The sequence below is a fragment of the Dermacentor albipictus genome, chromosome 5 (genome assembly GCF_038994185.2).
Source record: "Dermacentor albipictus isolate Rhodes 1998 colony chromosome 5, USDA_Dalb.pri_finalv2, whole genome shotgun sequence".
In the NCBI taxonomy this organism is placed as follows: domain Eukaryota; kingdom Metazoa; phylum Arthropoda; class Arachnida; order Ixodida; family Ixodidae; genus Dermacentor; species Dermacentor albipictus.
The window spans coordinates 49,782,940-49,804,392 of record NC_091825.1 but is presented as its reverse complement, the minus strand read 5'-3'; the positions used below and the strand labels follow the sequence as shown (position 1 = coordinate 49,804,392).

Below are 21,453 nucleotides of genomic sequence, written 5' to 3'. Positions count from 1 at the left end.
ATAAATGTTATTTAAACACTTGCTCTGGTAATGGAGGTTGCTGCAGGAGCTATATGGTGTAATATCATGGCTAAACGCACGGCTTGAGGTAAGATACAAAGGTCATCACGCGATAGACGAACCAGATACAAAGGGAAATTAACGAAGCGTTTCAAATGCATCTCACTGGCCGATGCGCAAGAGATCCTTTAATCGCCCTCTCAAAAAAAAGAAAGGAAAAAGAAATAGAATTGCTAAATGCAGCACATGAAACGACTCAAGCGAACGTGTTAGTAATAAAGTGAGTTGTGTAGTCTTAATCTTCCGTTCATTTCACTGTGTCACGCTTCGTCAGTTGTATCTGTTTTTTTTTATTGTTTACGTACATAAGGCGAATGCCAACATGAAAGATGGACTATAGTTGTGGGTTTGCGCTTCATCTTGTCTGTGTTTCCTTTTGTTGCTAACCCGTCCTCCGCCTTACATCAAGCAGCGCGTTTAGCCATGGTGAAAGCATTTACCCGTTTGTCAAGTCAACTGTATTCTCGTGCATGGATGTTTTATGATGTAAAAAAAAAGAACGTTCAATTGACTGTACTGAGGATGTGAGAAGTGATTCGGCAAGATGGGGTTCGAAGTTACCATACCGCAGATGCAGTATGGTATGGTATTAGACTCCTATTAGACTATTAGACCTGAGGCAGTTAGACCACGTGATGAGCACAGGCGGTAAGTTCATTGGCGAGACGCAAGCGATGATGACCGAAAAGTAGGAGGCAAGCGACTTCGAACGTAGGCAACACTGGAAAACACCGCGAACTTCATAATGCTCTAAAGTATGCGTCTGAATGGGTAAATTATAAACCAGAGTGGAAAATAGTCGGGAATAAGCATCGACTACACGTTGAAACTGGACATGGCTGTTTAGCAAATTATGATTCCAATGGGGTCTCAACTGTCAAGCTTGCAACTGATTATTCACGAATCATAAATATTAAGGAAATATCTGCACGTCTGTAATTCTTGCAGCAAAATTGATATCGTACATTTGCTGATGTTGCGGGAACCAATAAACGAATCGTTGTGTTACTAGATGAAAGTTACCAGCAGTGTTACCAGCCCTTCTGTGCCTATGAAGAAGCAACTCTTACGTAGAAGTACTGTTTAAAGTGCGTGAACAGCACCAAGTTCAGCAGGATGAAAAGTATATTATAGTCTATTCTTTGTTGCCCAGCTGTGGCATTGATAAAACTTGTGAAGGCTTATACGTTATGACACCTCAAAGATTATTACAAGCGTCAAGATGATGCATGGATGGTGTAAACTATTGTACTTGTGAAATATCTAAAACGAAATTTTTCTCATCTTCCTGCCTTCCTTTCACGTGGAAACATGTCAAGAATTTAACGGTACGTATAAATTTTGCCATCTACAAAGATCCGCCTTTTTGCACATTTAACTACCTCACATGCGTTAAGCTGAGTTTTTGTTTGCAGTCTCTTTGTACTAATAGAACTGGCAAGGTAATTTGCAATATTGTTAGGTAATATTCTTGGACACTACCGAGACTATCTCGACTATCATGGTGGTAAATATATTTAGAAGGAAAGCCTAAAAACAAAAATAGTCTTATTTAGTGAAACAGATACTTCGTAATGCGTATGTGAAGAATCTCTTGGCCAACAAACAGGTAGGAAATATGGAAGTTTTGTCAAGCTTAGGAAATACTTAGCAGAAAAAGGAATATCATATTTAATTAAAACAATATTTAATATTTTATGCAGTAACAAATCTTCTTTGAAAGAATGGCTATTTTAACTAATTATTATGACATGGCATCAATTTGATTGGCAATCACGAGACGTTACCGACAGCTTTTGCGGGAAGGTGCGTGAGAGCGTGTCAGTTAACCATCGTCACTTTATACTGCATATCATTTATACTTTTAGTGCAAAAAATAGGTGCACTGCTTACTACTGCCAGCACGCCGCTACTTGAAAACACCGCTTATGTCTATGTTTACTGGCACATTTACTTAATTGATGATATGGAAAATCTTCAAGTGCGCTTCACACATCCCGTCTGACCTTACCGTTATGGCGGATCTCGACATTTAGTCATAAATGACGCGGTTAAATTGGATTGTTTCACTCGAGTGTTTGCGTATCGGGTGCAGTGGATAAGGACCCATGTTAGAGCCTTTAAGTCTGACAGCAGCCTTTGGCTGTTCACTATTTTCTCCTGTTACCAGACGAAAGTTGCTCTGATGTACGACGCCGTGAGGCTGTTTGCCACGGCGCTTCGAGACCTGCAACCGAATAACGGACCCAAGATTCAAGTGCGGCCACTTTCGTGCGAAACCGAGGAACCGTGGTCGCAGGGAAACTCGTTCGTGAAGTACATGCGAATGGTGAGTGTTGCAAGCTCGCGAGTGAAGTACATAAGTGGCATTCAGTCTATAAATCGCTGTTATGAAATACGGTGTTTTTTCAGACAATACAAATCTTTTTAAATGAAATAGCAATTGCCGTTAGGCACCTACCGCCTTCGCATACTTGTTCTACGGCAAGGCGGAAATACTTTGCTGCGGCTCAAGTTACTCTGAAAAGCAGATGAGTTTCGTGCCTTCTTTCTTTTTTTCGCCTCAGTGCTTCCTTCAGCTGATAGTGTGCGTTCGTGTTGTCCACTTCTCTCCTCTTGTGTCCGTGTCTGCACGCCTTACCCCTTCTTTGCATTATGAATCCTTACCAACTAGCCCAGCTTTCTGTCGTTCTAAAAAAGTCTAATTAACAAAAATTTGGTAACTTCTTTATTTAACTTGGTGGCAGTTGTTTATAGGGAAAAGTTGTAGGTCGTCACATATTGTGGCATAGACTTTTTTTGAGATACAAAAGATCCCACGTAATTTGAGACATTCGTCATCAAAATCGAAGCTGACTCGAAGTAAACTCGAGACTGAACGCGTCCCGCTGGGCGTAATACGGCAGCGCCCCATTGAGAAGTGCGGCGCGAAGTTTGAGTGACCGCATGCCGCGGCCAATCCTGACCCGACACAGAGTGGCACATGTTTGTCAGGCAAAGCGTTGCGCCTGCCAGTAGCTGGTGTGACCAGCCGAGACGTTCGGTTTCCAACTTCCTAGCGCTTGTCGTTACGGGGCGTTCCGGTCTGACATGATAGCGGCCTCGCCTTTTCTGCGCCACCGCTGTGCTCAGTCTCGATATTGCCTAGATTTACCCTTGAAATTCGATCATAAATATGTGGAATAATGCGAGGTGTTCAAGGTCCTTAAAAATGAGAGTACATTAAAATGTGTCTGCATTCAAATTCGCCATATAAACAATTGTCCCTAAGACACCAATACAAAGATAATTAATGCATTTCTGTTAAATAGTAGTTTAAGTGTAAATTAGGCAGCGGCAGATATTTCCGCCTGGCCGTAGAGCTCGTATGCTAAGACAACAGGTGTGTCAGGGCCATAAAAATAAAAACTATCGGTATTGTCTAAAACACTTTTTGGGGAATTTATCGCCGTAAATTCACACAAACGCTATTGGCGGTTCACTCAGTCCCTGCGGCTTTTGAACAATATTGAATGAATGTACTGAGCATTGACTCTATTTTTTTCTTCTTTAACGGGATTACTCAAGTTTCATAGCTTCCTTCTGGCAATGGTAGAAGGGAAGCCGGCTGGCTCAAACGTGTCGTTTCTTCGCACAGAAGTTTTCCTTTAGAGTAGGCAAGGAGTTAACATTCTGAGCAAGAGCAATATCGCGGAAACTATGCACCACTTGAAGGACCAATAAATATTCACTGCGAGTCCGTTGCTAAATAGTTGCAATATATTGCGTCAATGTGGCAATGTGTATTGAGCTCTTCGATTGCAATTTTATGTATTTTTTACACATGGTGCTCTGAAACATGAGAAATCGGCGTACTTCTGGCGTAGACCCTGTGCTGTAAAGCATACTGAACGTGAAAAGTGAGCCGGTGAATCAGTGCGCGCTAGTACTACGGTATTTTTATGGGCCGGGATTATGTAAGAATGGGTGAGCTTGCCTACTGCGGCTGGCAGGGCATTCGCCCATGCTTTAGAAGACGAAAAAAGCATTCTTGGCGAATCGGGCTGCGCAATTTCTTTAATCTGACGGCACAGTACATTGCACGGCTTACTTAGCAGTTGCCGGGCATGGTGTGGGCTTTTTTCTTTAGCGTTTTAGCGGCAGCATTGTCTACGCCTGACGCACTACGGATGGTTGAACTGATGGCGTTATCTCACGACAAACTGGAGAGGGTAAATAGGAGAGAGGGTATGAAGAATAAGCAGTGGGCGAATAAAAGAGCGCACAGCGAAGCCCATGCGTGGGTGAGCCAGGAGATAAGAGGTCTCATTGGTTAGAGCGGGCGACAGCAGCCGCGCGCGGTATTTGAGTCGCCAGATATCACATTTGTTGTGGCGTCATGATGTCTGATTACAGTGTTATCCGATTATTCGCTCGGCACAAGACGCGCCTACTGCATCAGCATTTCTTTAATGCTGTAGCCTCTAGTATAACGAGTCATGTCTTATCGCATTACGATCGAGCATAATGTTTTACGTGGGTCACAGGATGGCATGGAGAAAGGCAGTAGGGTCACATACAAAATATATGTATATATAACGGATTTTGACATTCTACAAACTTTTTTGCCGCAGTATTTGACACAGACTTAGCATGCCGTACTTTTTTGTGCACCAATAGTGAGGGTCGTGCTTCAGCACCCCCCCTCCCCCCCCCCCCTACGAACAAAGAAATAGCCCTGTGTTTGGCTGACCTAGCGTGATTTCATTTGCACTACAGATTAACATTCAAGGCCTAACTGGCAACATCAGATTTAATCCCAATGGCCACCGGACGGATATGAGGCTCACCGTCATGGAAATCACTCACAATGGGCTCCGTGAGGTAAGTTCGTCTCAAAACGGGTACATGGGACGGACGGGATCGCTGATAGTAATAAATCATCTTTTTCGAATGCTTTAATCTTATGATTGGTTCGCAAGCGCTGAATATAGCTACTTTCATGGCTATTACATTGAAAAGATAAATCAAGGGACCCCAAATCAGAAGCTGTTGAATTTTTTTTTCATAGCAGATATTCATGATGATGCGCATCTCGAGCCGTCCGCTCTGCGCGTTTTAATCGACCTCCGTGCAAATTTCAGGCCGGCGAATGGACAATGCACGGCGGCATCAACATCACCACGAACTACTCACGGCACCTCGAAGAGGCCCGCCTGCACCTTATGAACAAGACACTTATAGTCACCACGCTCGTGGTACGTTTTCTTTTCTTTACACTTGTATGAGTGAACCTTCCTTTTTTCTATTAAACATTTCTGAAAAACCTCGCAATGCACACGTGGCCCTGTTTTTCTCCCTCTGTGGCTTTCCTTGTTTGTGCACTGTGGCTATGGCTTGTTGCGTGTCGCTAAATATGAATGCTACTTTCGGCCAGTTTTCTAGCCGTTGAGAAGATGTTTGAGAAACGTATTTATATTTACTGAATGGTGGCGAGGTATAAATTGCGTGGTCACGAGACCAAGTTTAGCGCCGTTCGGTGAGTGAAGCATCTTAGTCAACTTATAAAATCACTGAAAGGTGCTCGAGCACCTATTTACGGTAAAACCTACAAAATGCCGATAATTGGTTACAAAGAAAAGCCGACACGCACGCTTATATTGTAGTGTCGGATTAACTTTATTGACCTCTGGTTTGAGTTAACCTTGGACCTATTAAGTTTGTTACATTTTGGAAATTGAGTAATCTCGGTATCAATATAAATGGGAGAAGAGCAAATATGATGAGGGCCATTCTAACCGTTTCTTTTAATGAAAAGTCTGAAAGCTTGCTTTATAGGCAGTGCAAATGAACGAATGGCTTCAGGTGAAACACCAAGGAGATATCACAAAGCAGTGCATTATAATTGGGGCTCATATTAAAGGAATAGACTTTAACAATTCCGCTTGATATCTCCGGCTCTTCTCCACGAGACAAATCGACGCCGTGAAGAGATTCTTGTTCCACGTAGGCAAAGTCTTTCTATTTCAGGCTCAGAAATTAGGAAAAGGGAGTATTACAAACGATATTACAGAACTCTGACATTAATGCCAGGAATTAAGCATTTGTTTGTTCACCATTTATTTTATTTCTTCATACTATCAACCCTTCGGCAGGGTTATTACTGGAGCGGTGGTTTGATAATAGCATACCCATAACGCAGGGGCAAGAAAACAGTTGCCTAAAATGCAAATAAAGAAGAAGGAAGAAAAAGAACGCCCAATGGATAGTACTAGTGTAAGCGTAGCAGTTCGCATAATACAGGGTGTTTGACTTAACTTGGGGCTCACTTTAAAAAGATGCAAATGCTATGTAGCTGAACAGAACCAATGTAATGTTGTTTGCTGTCGTGTTTCTTTCATAATACTACATTCAAGCCGTATGTTAAGAAAAATGAAGTTAACAATATTCCTATAAGGTTCGAGTACAAATTCACTGGTACAAGTAAAAAGTCCAATGATCACAATAATTTGCTATTTCGATGATGTGCGTGTAGTTTAGAGAACGTTTCTGCGGTGAAGCGTCTTGCAGTGCTTTTATCTTCGAATGTGCCTTCATGCTATATCGCAAACTGCTTGCGCTGAATACTTGCATAGCAATCATACTTGCTGCAACGTACGTCCAGACAACCTCCACATCCTGCTGTACAAATAGGTCGTCAATATTTATTTCAAACGTCCAGTAGACGTCTTCTGACGTTGTCAAAAACGACGTTCCTTCTTTTTCTATTATCATTATACTTTTGCAAGCGACTTTCCGATGTAGCACTTTTACGGTGCCCTATCTGTCTGAAGGTGCACTCGCGATACAAGATAAGTGAAAACCATTTTTTGCCCCCTGTGTCTAGCAACCCCCGTACACAATGCTGAAAGAGAACCACCAGGAGCTGGAGGGCAACGCTAAGTACGAGGGCTACTGTATCGATTTGCTCGACGAGATCGCCAAGCTGCCGGACATCAACATCAAGTACAAGATTCGTGAGGTGGCTGACAAGGCGCATGGCAGGCGAGACGACAAGAACGAGTGGAACGGCATGATCGGGGAGCTTCTGCAAGGGGTTCGTTCCTCGCATATACGTTGGCCGCGAAGTGTCCTTTCTGCCTTCTTCCACCGGTCTCGGGAAGCCTGTAATCTACTGCATGTGACGGGACGACAGTGTCCCTTCGAGCGGTATTCATCTGTATGCGTGGAGCATATTTACTGTACTCGCAAAAAACTCTAACACAATAACGACTAGGCGCATGGCCACAATATACCTAAACCGATGAGTAAGAAAGAAAGATGAGCTTACGACGAAACGAAAGTTATAAGCCATGGTATACCGTACCTTTCCGAAAAGAAAAGAAAAAATGACCAGAGCGCTCCCGGTACGCATAACAGCGAAGCTCAAGAGACACCAAACTGAGTTCGAGCACTACATAGCGAACAACTCCGTGAAGGCTAATGTAGCGAAGTATCAAATGAAAATGTGGCTGAACTGCCTAAAGATACGCAAAGGAAATTTGCAAAGGATTAAAAAGAGAGGGCAGTAAAGAAGAAAATCGGTTACAAGAATAACTGTGCAGTTGTCACCAAATGCCTCTATATAAACCTGTTTTCCAACCTCTTCATATACTTCAGCTCCCGATCAAGTCCTGGCTCCTAATGCACATCTTGGCGCCCAACACAGTTAATTTGAATGTTCCATTCGTTATCCCTGAATAACAGGCGTCACAAAAACATAATTTACAGAATTATGTTAATTATAAGCTCTAATGGATCGTTGTCGGTGTAGTGTAATTTTCATGAGCATGCCGATGACGACGCAAATTGGTCAGCTGTCGCTCAACGTTCTTACTGCGAACTACATATAGTGCGTTGCTCCCCATTGTGTACGCACGAGCATGGCGCCACGCAGCCCCGCAGTATGTCGCCCCGTCTCTTGTGTGAGGCCCCAAGACACCCTTCTGTGACCCTCTTGCAGAAGGCAGACTTGGCCATCGCCGACCTGACCATCACGTACGTACGGGAGGAGGTGGTGGACTTCACGATGCCGTTCATGAACCTGGGCATCAGCATTCTCTACAAGAAAGCGGACAAGAAGCCTCCGTGGCTGTTCTCTTTCTTGGCGCCGCTCTCGCTGGAGGTGTGGATATACATGTCCACCGCATTCCTGGGCGTCTCCCTCTTTCTCTTTGTGGTGGCGCGGTTCAGCCCGTACGAGTGGGTGAACCCACACCCGTGCGACCCTAGGCCCGCCGAGCTAGAGAACCGTTTCACCATATGGAACACCCTGTGGTTCACCATTGGCTGCCTGATGCAGCAGGGATGCGACGTGACCCCGCGTGCGCTGTCGACGCGGGTGGCGGCCGGCATGTGGTGGTTCTTCACGCTCATCATGGTCTCCTCGTACACGGCCAATTTGGCCGCCTTCCTGACCGTCGAACGACTCGTATCTCCGATCGAAAGCGTCGCGGACCTGGCCAAGCAGACGAGCATCCAGTACGGGTGCCTGCAGTCGGGATCCACCCAGGCCTTCTTTAAGGTGCGTGTGCCCTTTTGTATAGGGGCTTTGTTCGATACACGCGCGGTGTTTCGGCGAACGCTTTCAGAAACGTTTAAAGTTTACCTGTGGCAGACGGCACAATTCTAGACCATGAGCTGGTCAAAAAAATTGAAATGCATGATCGACTCTTTATGAAAAATTCACTAATTAACTTTTTAGCTAAATATAGCCCATATTGAGATTTACAAATTATAGCGGGTGAGAATGCAGGACACATACACTTGGAAAGAATTGTGCTCTTCATAGTTCATAGGCGGAAAGCTTCGATATATTACGGAGGAGGGGAAGGCTGAGGGCCCGACCAGCTTTCCGAACCCTTCCATCGTATATATATATATATATATATATATATATATATATATATATATATATATATATATATATATATATATATATGTGTATAAAACCTCTGCATGCAAGTGCCTACGATAAAGGTTACAAATTTTAGAAGAGTTTTTTTTTCGTGAGTCGTTAGCATTGCGGACGGAAAGTGAAGCAATAGTGAGACATAGCATTCACGTACATTTCGCATGCCGTTGATGAAAGATTCTGCTGAAGGGATCAGTATAGCCTGCAGTTTTTTTATCAGGGTCAAAAAAGCATGCAAAGCAATTTGAAGCGAGGAGAACATACAGCAACATATTCATTCTCTAGGCATAGGCTATCCATACCATCACAAATAATTATTAGTTAGCTACTTCTTTCTTTTTTTACGAATATAATAAACTTTGTCCTGTGCATATATTTACATATGTTGTGTCTGTGCATAGCGCTCACAGGGGAAGTTTAAAAACATGCTTAAGTGAAAAATACAGATGAGGTAGCCTGCGCTGGTGCTTCGAATGCGCTTGTCATATTTTTTGTCAGGAGTCGTAGAAATTAAGGCAAAGCATAAATTAAATGCTGTGCACATCCGCATCGACAACGATGCATTAAGCTTTGAGCCGCAATAAAATTATAAGTGGGAAGGTAGAGGCAACTCCAAGGAAACCTCAGATGATGTGGGTAACAGAACTCTAAAACTTCAGGGGAGCGGAAGGGGTGGGGGGGGGGGGGAGTAGGGTTCGGCATTTCCGGCAGAAGGGCTCGCCCCTCCCCCCCTCCCCACCCAGAAAACTTCGGAGTGGGCTCGGGCCCCTAGGCCCCCGAGCCCCCGCGTAGTCGGCGTCTCTGGAGTGAATGACACCGTTTAAGAATTATGCGCCGTCAAATTGGCGCTAAAAGTGCACTATCGTTCCACTTACTTTCTTAACAAAACGTCGTTTTATGCACTGAGGCACAAAAGTAGCTGGAATGCCAACGCATTTCCCAGCAAAGCTCGGGAATTAATATCTAGGAACTGGTATCATCCTGAGAATTCATTCCAAGTGTATCCGTCTTGCGAAGTCCCCGGCTAGAATTTGTAAATTGCAGTATGTGACATAAGACAATTAGTTGAAAATATTAGTAATATTTTGTTAATTAGTCGATTACGCATTTCAATACCTTGTGCAAGTAATGTCCGCCTCTTTGAGTAAAGCAGCTCATGTACTAGAATGTGCTATATGCATTGGCAATTTTTGAACATTTATGAAAGTACTCGCTGAACACTCGGTATATATCTGTACATGTTACAAAAGCATGCGTATAATGTTGTCTTTTTATTTTTCATTTCAAACAACAAACCTATCGTTATACTCTGCGTTATATTCTTCGTTTGGATTTATGAATAAGCACCAGTCAATTGTCTCCTCCTAACTGCGCTCCCATCTGTGTTTTCTCTATCTTCATTTTATAAATTGCAGTTTTCCACTGTGGAGATTGCTGCTCAATGCTTTTAGGTCCTTCTGGGTGCTGTTCATACTGCAAATCGCCAATCGCTCTATTTATATTCATGTCATAAGTCGCATGTCTAAAAAACGTATATGATACCAGAGTATATGTTAGTGATTGTGACGCTACTTGTGAAAAGAAAGGTAAGTCAACAAAAGGCCATATTGCTTGTGACTGCAGAAGCGGCGTCACTGGTACAATCTTACACTGATGCACTCTCACGGACGTCAACAATATACTCGTGCGAAGGCAGCCAGGCTAAATGCCGCTAGGTCATTGACGTCATTTGTCTAGTGCAGCACATCGTTGACGGTTTCGCAAAACGAAGCCTTTTTGTAAGTGCACGATAAATCTACGGCACTTTTCGAACTGCAATGTCACATTCCGTATACATTGTGCGAGATTACTTCAAGAGAGAACTTGCACGCACTGCCTCTCACTTTTGCGCAGGAATCCGAGTTCCCCACCTACAAGAAGATGTGGCACGTGATGCAGGCCGCACGGCCCAGCGTGTTTACCGAATCCAACTACAAGGGCATAGAACGAGTGCGTCGCGGAAAATACGCCTACCTGATGGAGTCCACATCCATCGAGTACGCCATCGAGAGGAACTGCGATCTCACCCAAATCGGCTCGCTCCTCGACAACAAGGGCTACGGCATTGCCACGCCGCCTGGTGAGCTTACGCAGCGCGTGTCCCAGCTGGAACTGGGCTCTCCAACGCTGGGCCGTCGAAATAGTTCCCGGCGCTAAACTCGTACCGTACCATCACTTTTGAGCTCCGCTCTTTTTCGTATTACTTTGTATTGGCCCCGCTTCCATAGTTTTCTCACCTTCCTCGCAATTTATTTCTTGAACCGTTCTGTTTTATAGCAGCGGTCTGTGGTTGGATAGTACGTGAACTTGAGTCAACCCCGGTAATCGAAAAGATAATCCTATGTAAGTATAATAGAAAGTTGGGCGAGTTGGTATGGATTCATTTTCTTGCAGAATTAAGCACACACAAATGACGAGATCGTAAAAAAAAAGAAACGCACTGCCTTGATAAGTTTGTTCTGCAAGAAAGTAAACACCATTTAAGACTCTTGCTGCGTCTCGCAGGACCACATCGGACCTAAATTTCGCCTCTCGCTCGTCCGTTCAGAGAGGCGTAGCTCGGCAGTACGTTTGTCGATACTTGCGGAAGTGGTCGCGTTTGAGAGAATTCACTCAGTTACAGTAGGCGTAATCCATCAACCTGAAGCCTGTGCCTATCAGGAGTTATTAAGCCTACAAGTGGGCAACATTTTGCAGAAATTTCACACTTGCTCGGCTATGGCGCCCTCTCTTTCGACACGTAGAATCCATAAATGGCATGAACAGACTCGGGTAGCAAGACAGAGAGAGCTACTTGACCAAACGGACAGAATAGGGAGCGAGCACCATTGCAAGGTTAGACCGTAGGAGCACCACGAACAGTATCATAAATAAGAAAGCTCTCTAATGCGCGAATAACTGTCATGCGTCACCCTGGTATCGTTGAGTAAAGGAAAGAAGCCAATACTCCATCATGCTTGTGTCGCGTGCACAGATGACGCCGTGATCACGCCACGGATGACGCAATCAGAGCTAGATTTCGCCTCTCGGTCGTCGTTCGCAGAGGCGTAGCTCAGCAGTACGTTTGTCGGTTCGTGCAGGAGGGGTCGCTTTTGAGAGAGTGGTGACTATGCCCCCGTGTTCCGTATATTTCCTAGAACTCAAGCCCGTGCACATCAGGAGTTATAAGGAATTTAAGTGTGCAATTTGCTGCAAAAAAAATTCCCTTAGGGTTCTCCTGCTTTCGACACGCATGGTCCAGAAATGGCACGAAGGGACTCAGGCAGCAAGCCCCAACCCACTTGACCTCGCTGGAACGATAGGGAGAACAAGCGCAGACGCTCCAACCATCTAGAAGTCCAGCGGCGGCCTCGAGTGCGCTCGAGGCAATATCGGGCGCTACCAGTGGGGGCGGTCATTACCATAGTGCCCAAACACCCTCTGCAAAGCAAACCTTCCCAGTACGAATAGGAAGAGAGTACGGTTGCAAAATTAGACCCTAATGATCCTTCTAGCTATAATATAGTATGAGCATGTAAGCATTCCAGTGACTGAATAAATGTAGCTTGTGCAATTCATCACGTCTATTCTGCATCCTAGTGCTTATACACTCTCTGACGCACGCAGTAGACGTTTCACGTCGTACCCCACTGCGGCTGCCTCTCTGATACAGCCGACCCGATTTTATATGGTGTGACTATGCAGTCTTTATACGGTTATCACATCGAAGTTCACATCACTGACAATCGTTCTTCAAAACTACGTGTTGACTCAATCATATGTAAAACCAATCCCATGATTGGTTTTCTAAGACGGAATTCTTCGCTTGCTCTTGCAGCTTTCAAAAGGCAACTATACATCACTTATATTCGCCCTAACCTGAAATATACCTCATCAGTGTGGGACGCCGGTCAGGTTACACTAACCAATAAACTTGGAGTGGTGAAGAATCGCTTAGGTCGCTTCATTATGTCCGACTGTCATCGCATTGTCAGCGTAACCAGCATGAAATTCAGTCTAATCCTTCCTTTACTCGCTACTCGACAAAATCTACCACGCCTGCGTCTCTTTCATAAAATGTATCACAATAATAGCGTATTCAACGCACATTGCATCAGACTAGCTCTCTTAGCATCGCGCCTCATAAAACTGTCACTTCTTCCCAGTTCTTCGTTCCTAATGTATGTCACAACTGGGAACTACTTTCCTGCTTCGGTACTCAGTATTACAGACGCTGATCGCTTCCGCAGATCGCTGGCCAGCATAATCTAAATAAAATTTCTTTGTGCTCATGCCGGTCCAGTTCACGCATTCTATTGTGTCTCCTTTTTTTTGTACGTCTAAAGGCACCATTTCAGTTGTGGGAATAATTTATTTTATGACATGATTGTTTATTTGCTCACTGCGTTCTCCTGCTTTATTTTGTGTTTCTTTCCTTAAATGTGTGATGACAGCCTCTCCCCTCTTTAATCCATTGTGTGGCCTGAGCGTACAATAAATTAATGAATAAATAATGACCTTGAAGTTTCCGATAATAATTTCTGTATAATACTTATGTGCTATGCATAATTAAAAGGAAGTATCTATAGAGATGTAATAATAGTCCACAACACCTCTGCAAAGAGTGCGTCGAACGTCTGAATCTAACTTCGCAAGCGCAGCTAGCGAGGAACGCAGATACCGTGTGACGTGTGCTGGCCACGTGCGCGTGCAGGGTCCCCGTACCGCACGATGCTGTCCCAGGCGATCCTGCAGCTTCAGGAGAGTGGCACCCTGCACGTGCTCAAGGAGCGTTGGTGGAAGAAGCGGCACATCGTCAAAAAGTGCCCCAAGGAGGAGGCAAGCGCGTCCAAGGGCACCTCGGCCCTGGGCCTGGCGAACGTGGGCGGCGTCTTCGTCGTCCTGTTGACCGGATCCTGCATCGCCTGCATCACGGCAATCGTCGAGTTCGTTTGGCGCTCTAGCAAGGCGCTGCCCGAGGAGAGGGTACGCCATTGCCACCTCTCGGGGGGCTCTCCGCGTAGGGAAGGCATCCTGCTACTGGGAACGATAGCACAACGCTCCTAAAAAAAAAAACCGTCTTTCAAGCATAGTGCCATTAAGCGTTAAATGGGGTTCTGCAACATCAACGCACATAGCCATTTCCTTGCTGCCACCCTGGTGTCATGTGTCTTTCGTCGTTACAAAAATTATTTCGTGCGAGTGCGGAAGAAATTAACTGTTCGCTGCTGAAATCGCCTGGGTCAAAAATGAACTGTGCTTGTTGCGAACCGCGAACGAGAATGGTAGCAAACTTGCTTGGTTTTGCGCGGTGTGGCTCAAAAGGAATTCGCGATTTTCGGCTACTCAGGTGCGACCAATCGGCATGGATGTTTAATCGTCTTTGACTCCTAACAGACAAAGAACCGGCAACCACCCGCTACATCTAATCTCGCACGTTTTTGGAGAAATTTTAGTTGTCTTCGTGATAAGTTGAGGTTTGCAAAAACTAGCTATCATGCAACTCTTAAGAGGAATCTCGGGAGCTCCAATCCAAAGGCATGGGGAAGAAGAATTCGTTTTCTCGGTAACCATTGCATCAGATTTAATGATGTCTGTATCATTTAGAAAAAATGTTATGCTTTCGTGACTGCTGGTAGCGAAGGTCTTATTTAGGCCGTTAAGTTTTTCATAATCATAGTTGAAAATCGCGAATTTCCAGAAAACGAGGCTATCAAGTTTACGACTTGAGAGTTGTGCAACTCATCAATTCAAAACAGTATATCAGAATTCTGCAAATTGCACCTAATAGTACAGCTAAAGCGAAAAAAAAATGATGCATTATACGTGATTCTCAAATAGACAACTACATTGAGATGAAGACTTCTCCACCATGCTTGTAAAAAATATAACAACTTCACCTAAGATATAAATTGATATGAAATTTGTCTAGTTTAAATGCGATGCAGTTCACAAAAATGCGATGTCTATTTTCGGTGGAGAGCTACAAATCCGTCCACTTCATGCTTCAATTTTTTACATCATCAATTTTTTCAAGCTCTTAAAACATTCAAGCCCTAAATCAAAATTCCGCTTGCAATAGTCACTAGAATGTATTTTCACTCTCAAATGCAATAACTTTACTTCAAATCGGCCAGTTGGTTATCCCAGAAAAGTGTTTCTGCGTTTTACTTGTACTTGAATATGTGGAGTCTCAGTTGGGCCTGAGCTAAAGCTTCCTCTTAACACGCGCTATACAAGAAAAAAAAAGTATAGTTGCCGTCAAACGACCCAACGCATTCGGGAAAGTAAGTTGAGCGGCGAAAACCCTCACGTTTATAGCACAGTACGACATCCGTGGCTCGAATGATAAAGTGTTTCCACGTTGTTTCTCTACGGACATTTCATCGCTCCTTGCTGGCCGTAACAACGCTGCCTCGTCGCAGGAGCCCCTGTGCTCGGAACTGTGCCGCGAGCTGCGGTTCACGCTGACGTGCGGCGGGAAGAAGCCCGTGCGCACCAAGGGCGACGACCGGGGCGTGCCGCCGGGCGCCGGCAGCGGCGAGAACGGGCTGCCGTTCATGCCCTTGACGGGCTACGGCGCTGTCGTCTCCAAGGACAGCTTCTCCTGACAGGACGAGCCCCGGGGCGCGCCCGAAGAGAAGTTCAGCACCTGCTACGGGTGAGCATTAATGACGCCTTAGCTGAAACTAAGAGAAAGAAATGGGCAGGACATGTAATGAGGAGGGAAGGCAACCGATGGTCATTAAGGGTTACGGACTGGATTCCAAGGGACGGGAAGCGTAGCAGGGGGCGGCAGAAAGTTAGGTGGGCGGATGAGATTAAGAAGTTTGCAGGGACAACATGGCCACAATTAGCACATGACCGCGGTATTTGGAGAAGCATGGGAGAGGCCTTTGCTCTGCAGTGGGCTTAACCAGGCTGCTGCTGCTGCTGCTGCTGATGATGATGACCGGTGAGGGCGTTTGCTCATCGCCCCACTTGAGGGACCGACCCTCCGCGTTCCGCGGGCGCACGCTGTATTCTTCTAGCCTGTTTCACATGGTGCGATTTTACGCTGCGTTGTTTCTCGCAGCTGCGAGTTTTGCAAATGCCAACTTCGTGCCAGCGTTTCACTTGCACTGAGTGCTGCATTTTCGCATTTGCAAGCACCGAGCGGAGGATCGAATTATTCTTGGCGTCAGTTCGCTTCGGTGAAAACAAAATAAAACAAGTTGGAAACTGTTTCCGGGAAAGCTTTTTCGCTTGAGTTAATTCATTACCTTATCGAAACAAAAGTTAAGCTGGCAGGCCACATTGACGTGCTTAACGATCTGCGTTCTTATTGGTTCCCCCTCCTCGCCGCATGTGCGTTTTCGCAGAGAAGTTCAGCACGCCGAAAATCGGAAATTAGCTATGACGGCGGTTGTCAACCTTGGTTGCACTTTAGTTGTATGTCTGAACATAGGTGGGTGGACGTTCGTGCGTATATGTGTGTTGGGGGCAGGGGAGTCATGTGATTTTTAATGCGAAATGTGGTAAACATGGTAAGTCGCAGACTGGGTGTTTTAGTGCGTGTGTCAGTAACCGTCTCATCTCAGAGCGTATGTAAGCAAGAATATAAGATTAAACATGGCGTCGCACTAACACGCAATGGTGTCAAAGTTAAATGAAAGAAAGAAATGGAGGAGCATGTACTTGCGTCGATTGACGAAAACCAGCATCGCAATGTGAAAGTTAGATAAACGTAGGTGGAGAGACAAATAATTATGAATGCTCGACTTTATATAAAAAATTTAACCATTATTAAAATCTGTAGATCGCAAAAAGTGCATACCCTCCTAGAACGAAAATTAGACCAAATGCACATGTAGTACGGAACGTTGTAAGGGACCAGATGAGAACGAGTGCACTGCCTCAACTCGTCGCTAACATATTGCAGCTATAGTCTTGTCCTGTTCGAGGCCTTGCCTTAGAGTTCAGACACAAAGGCGTTCCTTAGTCACCATAATTGTTGACAAGTTGGCTCAAGGCTGAGTCTAAGTCATAACATTTGTTTACTAATGTCGCGCTGATCTGGTGCAGCAGTTCTACCGGAAACACGAGATCAGAAAGAAATGACGAAGCTTTTTCTTTTTCTCTCTTCCTTCACCACAGCCCTGTCCGGGATTCCCCTAGAAGTTACCGACCCGAGGACACCGTCGGTACCGAAGTCTAGACTTCAAGCCGTAGCGGTCATCGTTAGCACTTCGGCGTACTCTCCCTTCTATCTCTCTCTCCTAGGGCCTGTCGCGCGCCTCGCACTTTACCTCTTCCTTTATCCAACACTTCGACGTTGAACTTGCGCACTGTTACGTATTGCCGCAGTAGTGTAAAGTCCTTTCGAGTTACTACGTCTGCATCTTCAGCTGTCACTGGGAACCGAAAAGCGTAGTTTTCTTTTTGGTTGACTTTGGCGTTTTGAGTCCGGAGTCTATTTAAGCATACTTTATTTTCGGAGTAAGAGAAATAATCTTTATACGCCAGCTCTTACGCGAAATTCTGCAAGCAGTTTTTCGCACATGTTTATAGAGCCTTAATCGATGTGGTAGACGCCGCGCTGGCCAGACTATTGATGCTGAGAGTTGCAAGCCAGGCGATAAAGAGATAGAGGCGTGCCTGGAATGGGGCCATCAATTGCACGGTCTAGCTTTGTTCTTGCGTGTCGCGCGACGTTCTCTCCCCTTGGTTGGGTCAGACTCACTGCATGGAGAAGCGAATTTGCGAAGTACTGCGTAAGGCCTATAGGTGCTGAATATTGAGGATACCATCTGCGCTGTACCAATCGATCAAAAACATACGGTTTGGCTAGGGCAGATATACGACAATTGACAAAGACATTTGTTGTGACCTGTTGTGTGCTTGTTACTTCATTTTATGCGACTCGCAAACGGTCGTAAAAAAGTGACCTACAGAAGAGAAATAGACGACCCTCGTTGTTCCAACGAAATATTTCCGCAGCTGCTTTGGGGTTATACCTTGTTGACGAGGAAGAAGGCATGTTTGCGATGGAACGCCTCGTCGGATTGGGAAAGTCACTGTTCTTTTTCTCTTTGTTTTAATTTATTTCTGAAAATACTTACCCAAGCGGCAATAGCTGTTTCCCTCATCGCGCGTATACCGTTACCGTATCACAGGACGCTCAAAATGTGACGACAGCATGAGCGCCGCTTTCGCACATTAATCACACAGGCCAGGCAGGCCTGTGTGATTAATGTGTGAAGGCCTGTGTGTGTATAAGGACAGGCAGAGTAATCTCTGCCTGTCCTTATAAACATAAGGGCAACAAAAGGAAGAAGCTGTGCTATTGTCTGATCGGGGCAAAGGAAGAGCTGATCGGTAAGATCAGCCGTTGTTGCATGCACCAATGAATGTTGCACACAAAGCCGCAGGGCAAAGCGAATGAGTCAATTTCAACGCGATTGGGCTCAATGCGCTGGTGGTGTTAAGGCAGCAAAACTGAAGTTGTTCAAGAGCCAGTGATAAGACATTGCCCCTTCTATGTATTCTTCTTCTGCAACAAAGCAACAAATGTACGCTGGAAGAATTTTTAGGAGTGACACGGCCATCACCTTTAGGCTTTCGAGCCCTCTCACCTAAGAGTGTGTTCTACGAGCTGTTTTTCAGTCGCTCGGTAATGACAAAATCAGTTTTTAATTTTCTCATGCATATGAAAGTCAACCATTCAACAATGATCTGCCAGATTCCGAATATGAACACTTCAATAAAGATTTTGCTCAGTCATTCACTTCATTTATTGCTAATGGGTTTGTGAAAGGTCAGGCACTGATACAAGTGCTATTGACTGACACTCTACCAGCTGAAGGTAGTTATATCTAGTTTTAACAGCAAAAGGTCTAATTCGTGCATGGTGCGTCGGGAACATTTATTCTTATTTGAACTTAATTTACTTTCCGGCAAAGTTTTGGGGGGCGGCACGCTAGAAGACCACAGTTTATGACAGGAAAAAAAGGTGATATTTCCGAAGGCTATGCGGGTGTAACCGAAGTATCCGTGATATTCAGTTACGGAATCACGGTGACGCTGTATTTAGCATCACTGTCCCTGTGGGCTTCTCTGTCATCCATGTTGTTTTTTACGCTGTACGAGCGAACTGAAAGATGAGTTTAGCATCAGTCGATAGTTGTCTTTCTTTGAGCGCAGTTCTACAAAGAGAAAGCCATTTGACAAGAGGTCTCCGAATGTCACAATGGTCTCGCAAAGAACTCGAGAAACAACATTCCTCATCCTATACCGCTAGGTTCGGGCTTTGATTTAATCATGAAATACGAATATTGGTCTTGGTTTTGAAAATGAAAGCACTCTGACCAAAGCTCGATACTGAACTAAACAGCACAGAAACTTTAGGTTAGACACTAATATGCTTCAAAAAGCATTGAGTTCGAAATGATCAGATTTATGACCACAATTGTTGTTGTTTGCATATCGTTCCTTCGTAATCTTTTCCACGACGTGTGAAAGAAGTAAAAATCTGAGGACAGCTCAACTGGGGCCGTCTATTATACACCGTACTAAAGTTGTTCGAAGGTTGTAGTTGTAGTGCGGAGCTTCACACAAAGGTGTTCGCCGTCACTCGCGAAAATACAGAAGATATTTCTTATGTTGGTTCTAGGGACTGCATGTACTGAGTATTTAATTCAAATGGTGGAAAATTGCTTTCCGCCACTAATTAAAAAAATCATTTGCTTAAAATTTGGTAGTAAGTTTGCTTGGATTTGTTGGCAGAGGTTTAAAGCTGCTGGATATGTCTTTGTACCATCATCGAGCTTTTTATTGACAGCGGAAATATAGCTCCTTTTTTTTACGGAGGTAATATATATCTTTGACAGGAAGGAAGTAATTCAGTGGTTTTCAGATGTACGTAGTGCTGTTTATCTACGATTCTTTTCCTATGATGTCATATGATTCCTATATTGTTTCTGTTACCAGCATATGTTTAATGAATGCTAATGTGCATTTTATTGCCACCTTGTTCGTTTTCATGCATTTGCATACATGTCTATGTAGACCTGTAGGTTTATGTAGGTTCATGGTATTTATGTAGTTCATGGTGGAGCGTAAAATGTTGTGCCATTATGTGGAGCAGTAACAAAACTGCTGCCTTGAAGCTTTCGGTTGTGATTGCTGCTTGGATGAACATGCATCTACTTTTTAGCAGTTTCAATCACTGCTTAAATGAATGCGAAAATGCCGATATGCCCCTACCAGATAATCCAGGGAGTTGTCATTGGAACTAGCAATTCTTGAAATATTAGGTGAGACATCCAGAAGTATGGCTGGCTTAAAGAACTACGTTTCTCTTCAACCATTATCGTATCTATAAATATGATTCGTGTAAACGTGAATTTCTTACGTGTCTGACTCATCGCTCCTAAAGAACTTTGAGAGATGGAAAAAGCGATAGAAACAGATATTAATTGGTTATTGTGGACGTTTTGTTGTTTATTCGCCGATAGTTTCATGATGACAGACATGCGTGACAAATAGTGAGAACAGTTGTGTTGAGTGCACATCGTTTACCATAGGTGCAAAATCTCAGATACAAGTGATTGTAATGAAAAAAAAATGTGTGCGCTGTTGCAGTGCTTGAGTTCGTAAACTTTGCACGTTGGGAAACCGACGTTGAAGGAATAGCTCTGTTATTTCTGAAGACCCAGTGTCTCCTTATTTTGGAAATCTGTGTAAACGTGTGTTTTCCTTTCTCGCATGAAGCTACCCGTGCGTTTTCCGAAGGGAAACCGCAGTCGAGTAGATGTCTTCAGCTGGTGTTGTGTCCGCCATATGAAAGGACCACAGTACGGTGCTAAGCTGTGTCTATTTTCAATCCATTCCATCAGCTTAGTGCTACCTGCGAAAAGCGGCCGAATATGGTGCCAGCAAAGCACCGCTGTACATAATTTGAAGTGTTGTGGAAAACGGGATTACACTCACATCTCGGCAGTTGCTTGCAGATGTGAATCACGGCAGTTATTTGTGCTTGTTGAGCCAACATCGGCTTGTATGACCGAGTTTGCTTTCTAGTTGCGCGTATTTCGCCGTGAATAGAAACGAATTTGTTATATAATGCGCCGGGTTTATCCTTCAGGTGTGGCGCGTGCACCAAAAAGCTGTGCTCAAGAGATTCATTGTTCGAAGGCAATGACAGCTGGTTGTTCAGTTTTCTTTGTATTTGAATGTAAATAAAGTTTTCCGTTCACTCCAGTTTGAATACGCAGTCATTTACTTGCATGCCATTCATTCAAATATTTGCTTCATCTGATCAGGAGTTAACCAACTCAGGAACCGATTGCGGATACCACTTGGCCAGGTGAGTAAGCCTCAAAGGGGAACGCCGTTTTGAAGTAAACGTAAGGACATTGGTCATGACTACAGGAGAAGGTTTTTTGCTTACACTTCTTGGGTAC

At 44.5% G+C, this 21,453-nt stretch overlaps 1 protein-coding gene and 1 long non-coding RNA gene across 3 annotated transcripts in view; one reads left to right on the top strand and one right to left on the bottom strand.

The window, feature by feature from the left end:
* LOC135899224 (uncharacterized) overlaps window positions 1-13,752 on the bottom strand; it is a 38,026-nt gene extending 24,274 nt beyond the window's left edge. Inside the window, exon 1 of the long non-coding RNA XR_010563562.1 lies at window positions 13,692-13,752. This is a non-coding gene — a long non-coding RNA (uncharacterized lncRNA). The remainder of the gene's footprint in view (window positions 1-13,691) is intronic.
* Window positions 1-21,250, top strand: part of LOC135899223 (glutamate receptor ionotropic, kainate 2-like) — a 45,573-nt gene extending 24,323 nt beyond the window's left edge. For both annotated transcript variants that reach the window (XM_065428490.1, XM_065428489.2), the window contains exons 8-16: window positions 2,231-2,389; window positions 4,819-4,923; window positions 5,184-5,297; window positions 6,926-7,135; window positions 8,042-8,602; window positions 10,886-11,111; window positions 13,725-13,996; window positions 15,436-15,671; window positions 17,147-21,250. In XM_065428490.1, coding sequence (XP_065284562.1) covers window positions 2,231-2,389; window positions 4,819-4,923; window positions 5,184-5,297; window positions 6,926-7,135; window positions 8,042-8,602; window positions 10,886-11,111; window positions 13,725-13,996; window positions 15,436-15,621 — 1,833 coding nt within the window. In that variant the 3' untranslated portion in view covers window positions 15,622-15,671; window positions 17,147-21,250. The remainder of the gene's footprint in view (window positions 1-2,230; window positions 2,390-4,818; window positions 4,924-5,183; window positions 5,298-6,925; window positions 7,136-8,041; window positions 8,603-10,885; window positions 11,112-13,724; window positions 13,997-15,435; window positions 15,672-17,146) is intronic.
* The last annotated feature ends 203 nt before the right edge of the window (window positions 21,251-21,453 follow it).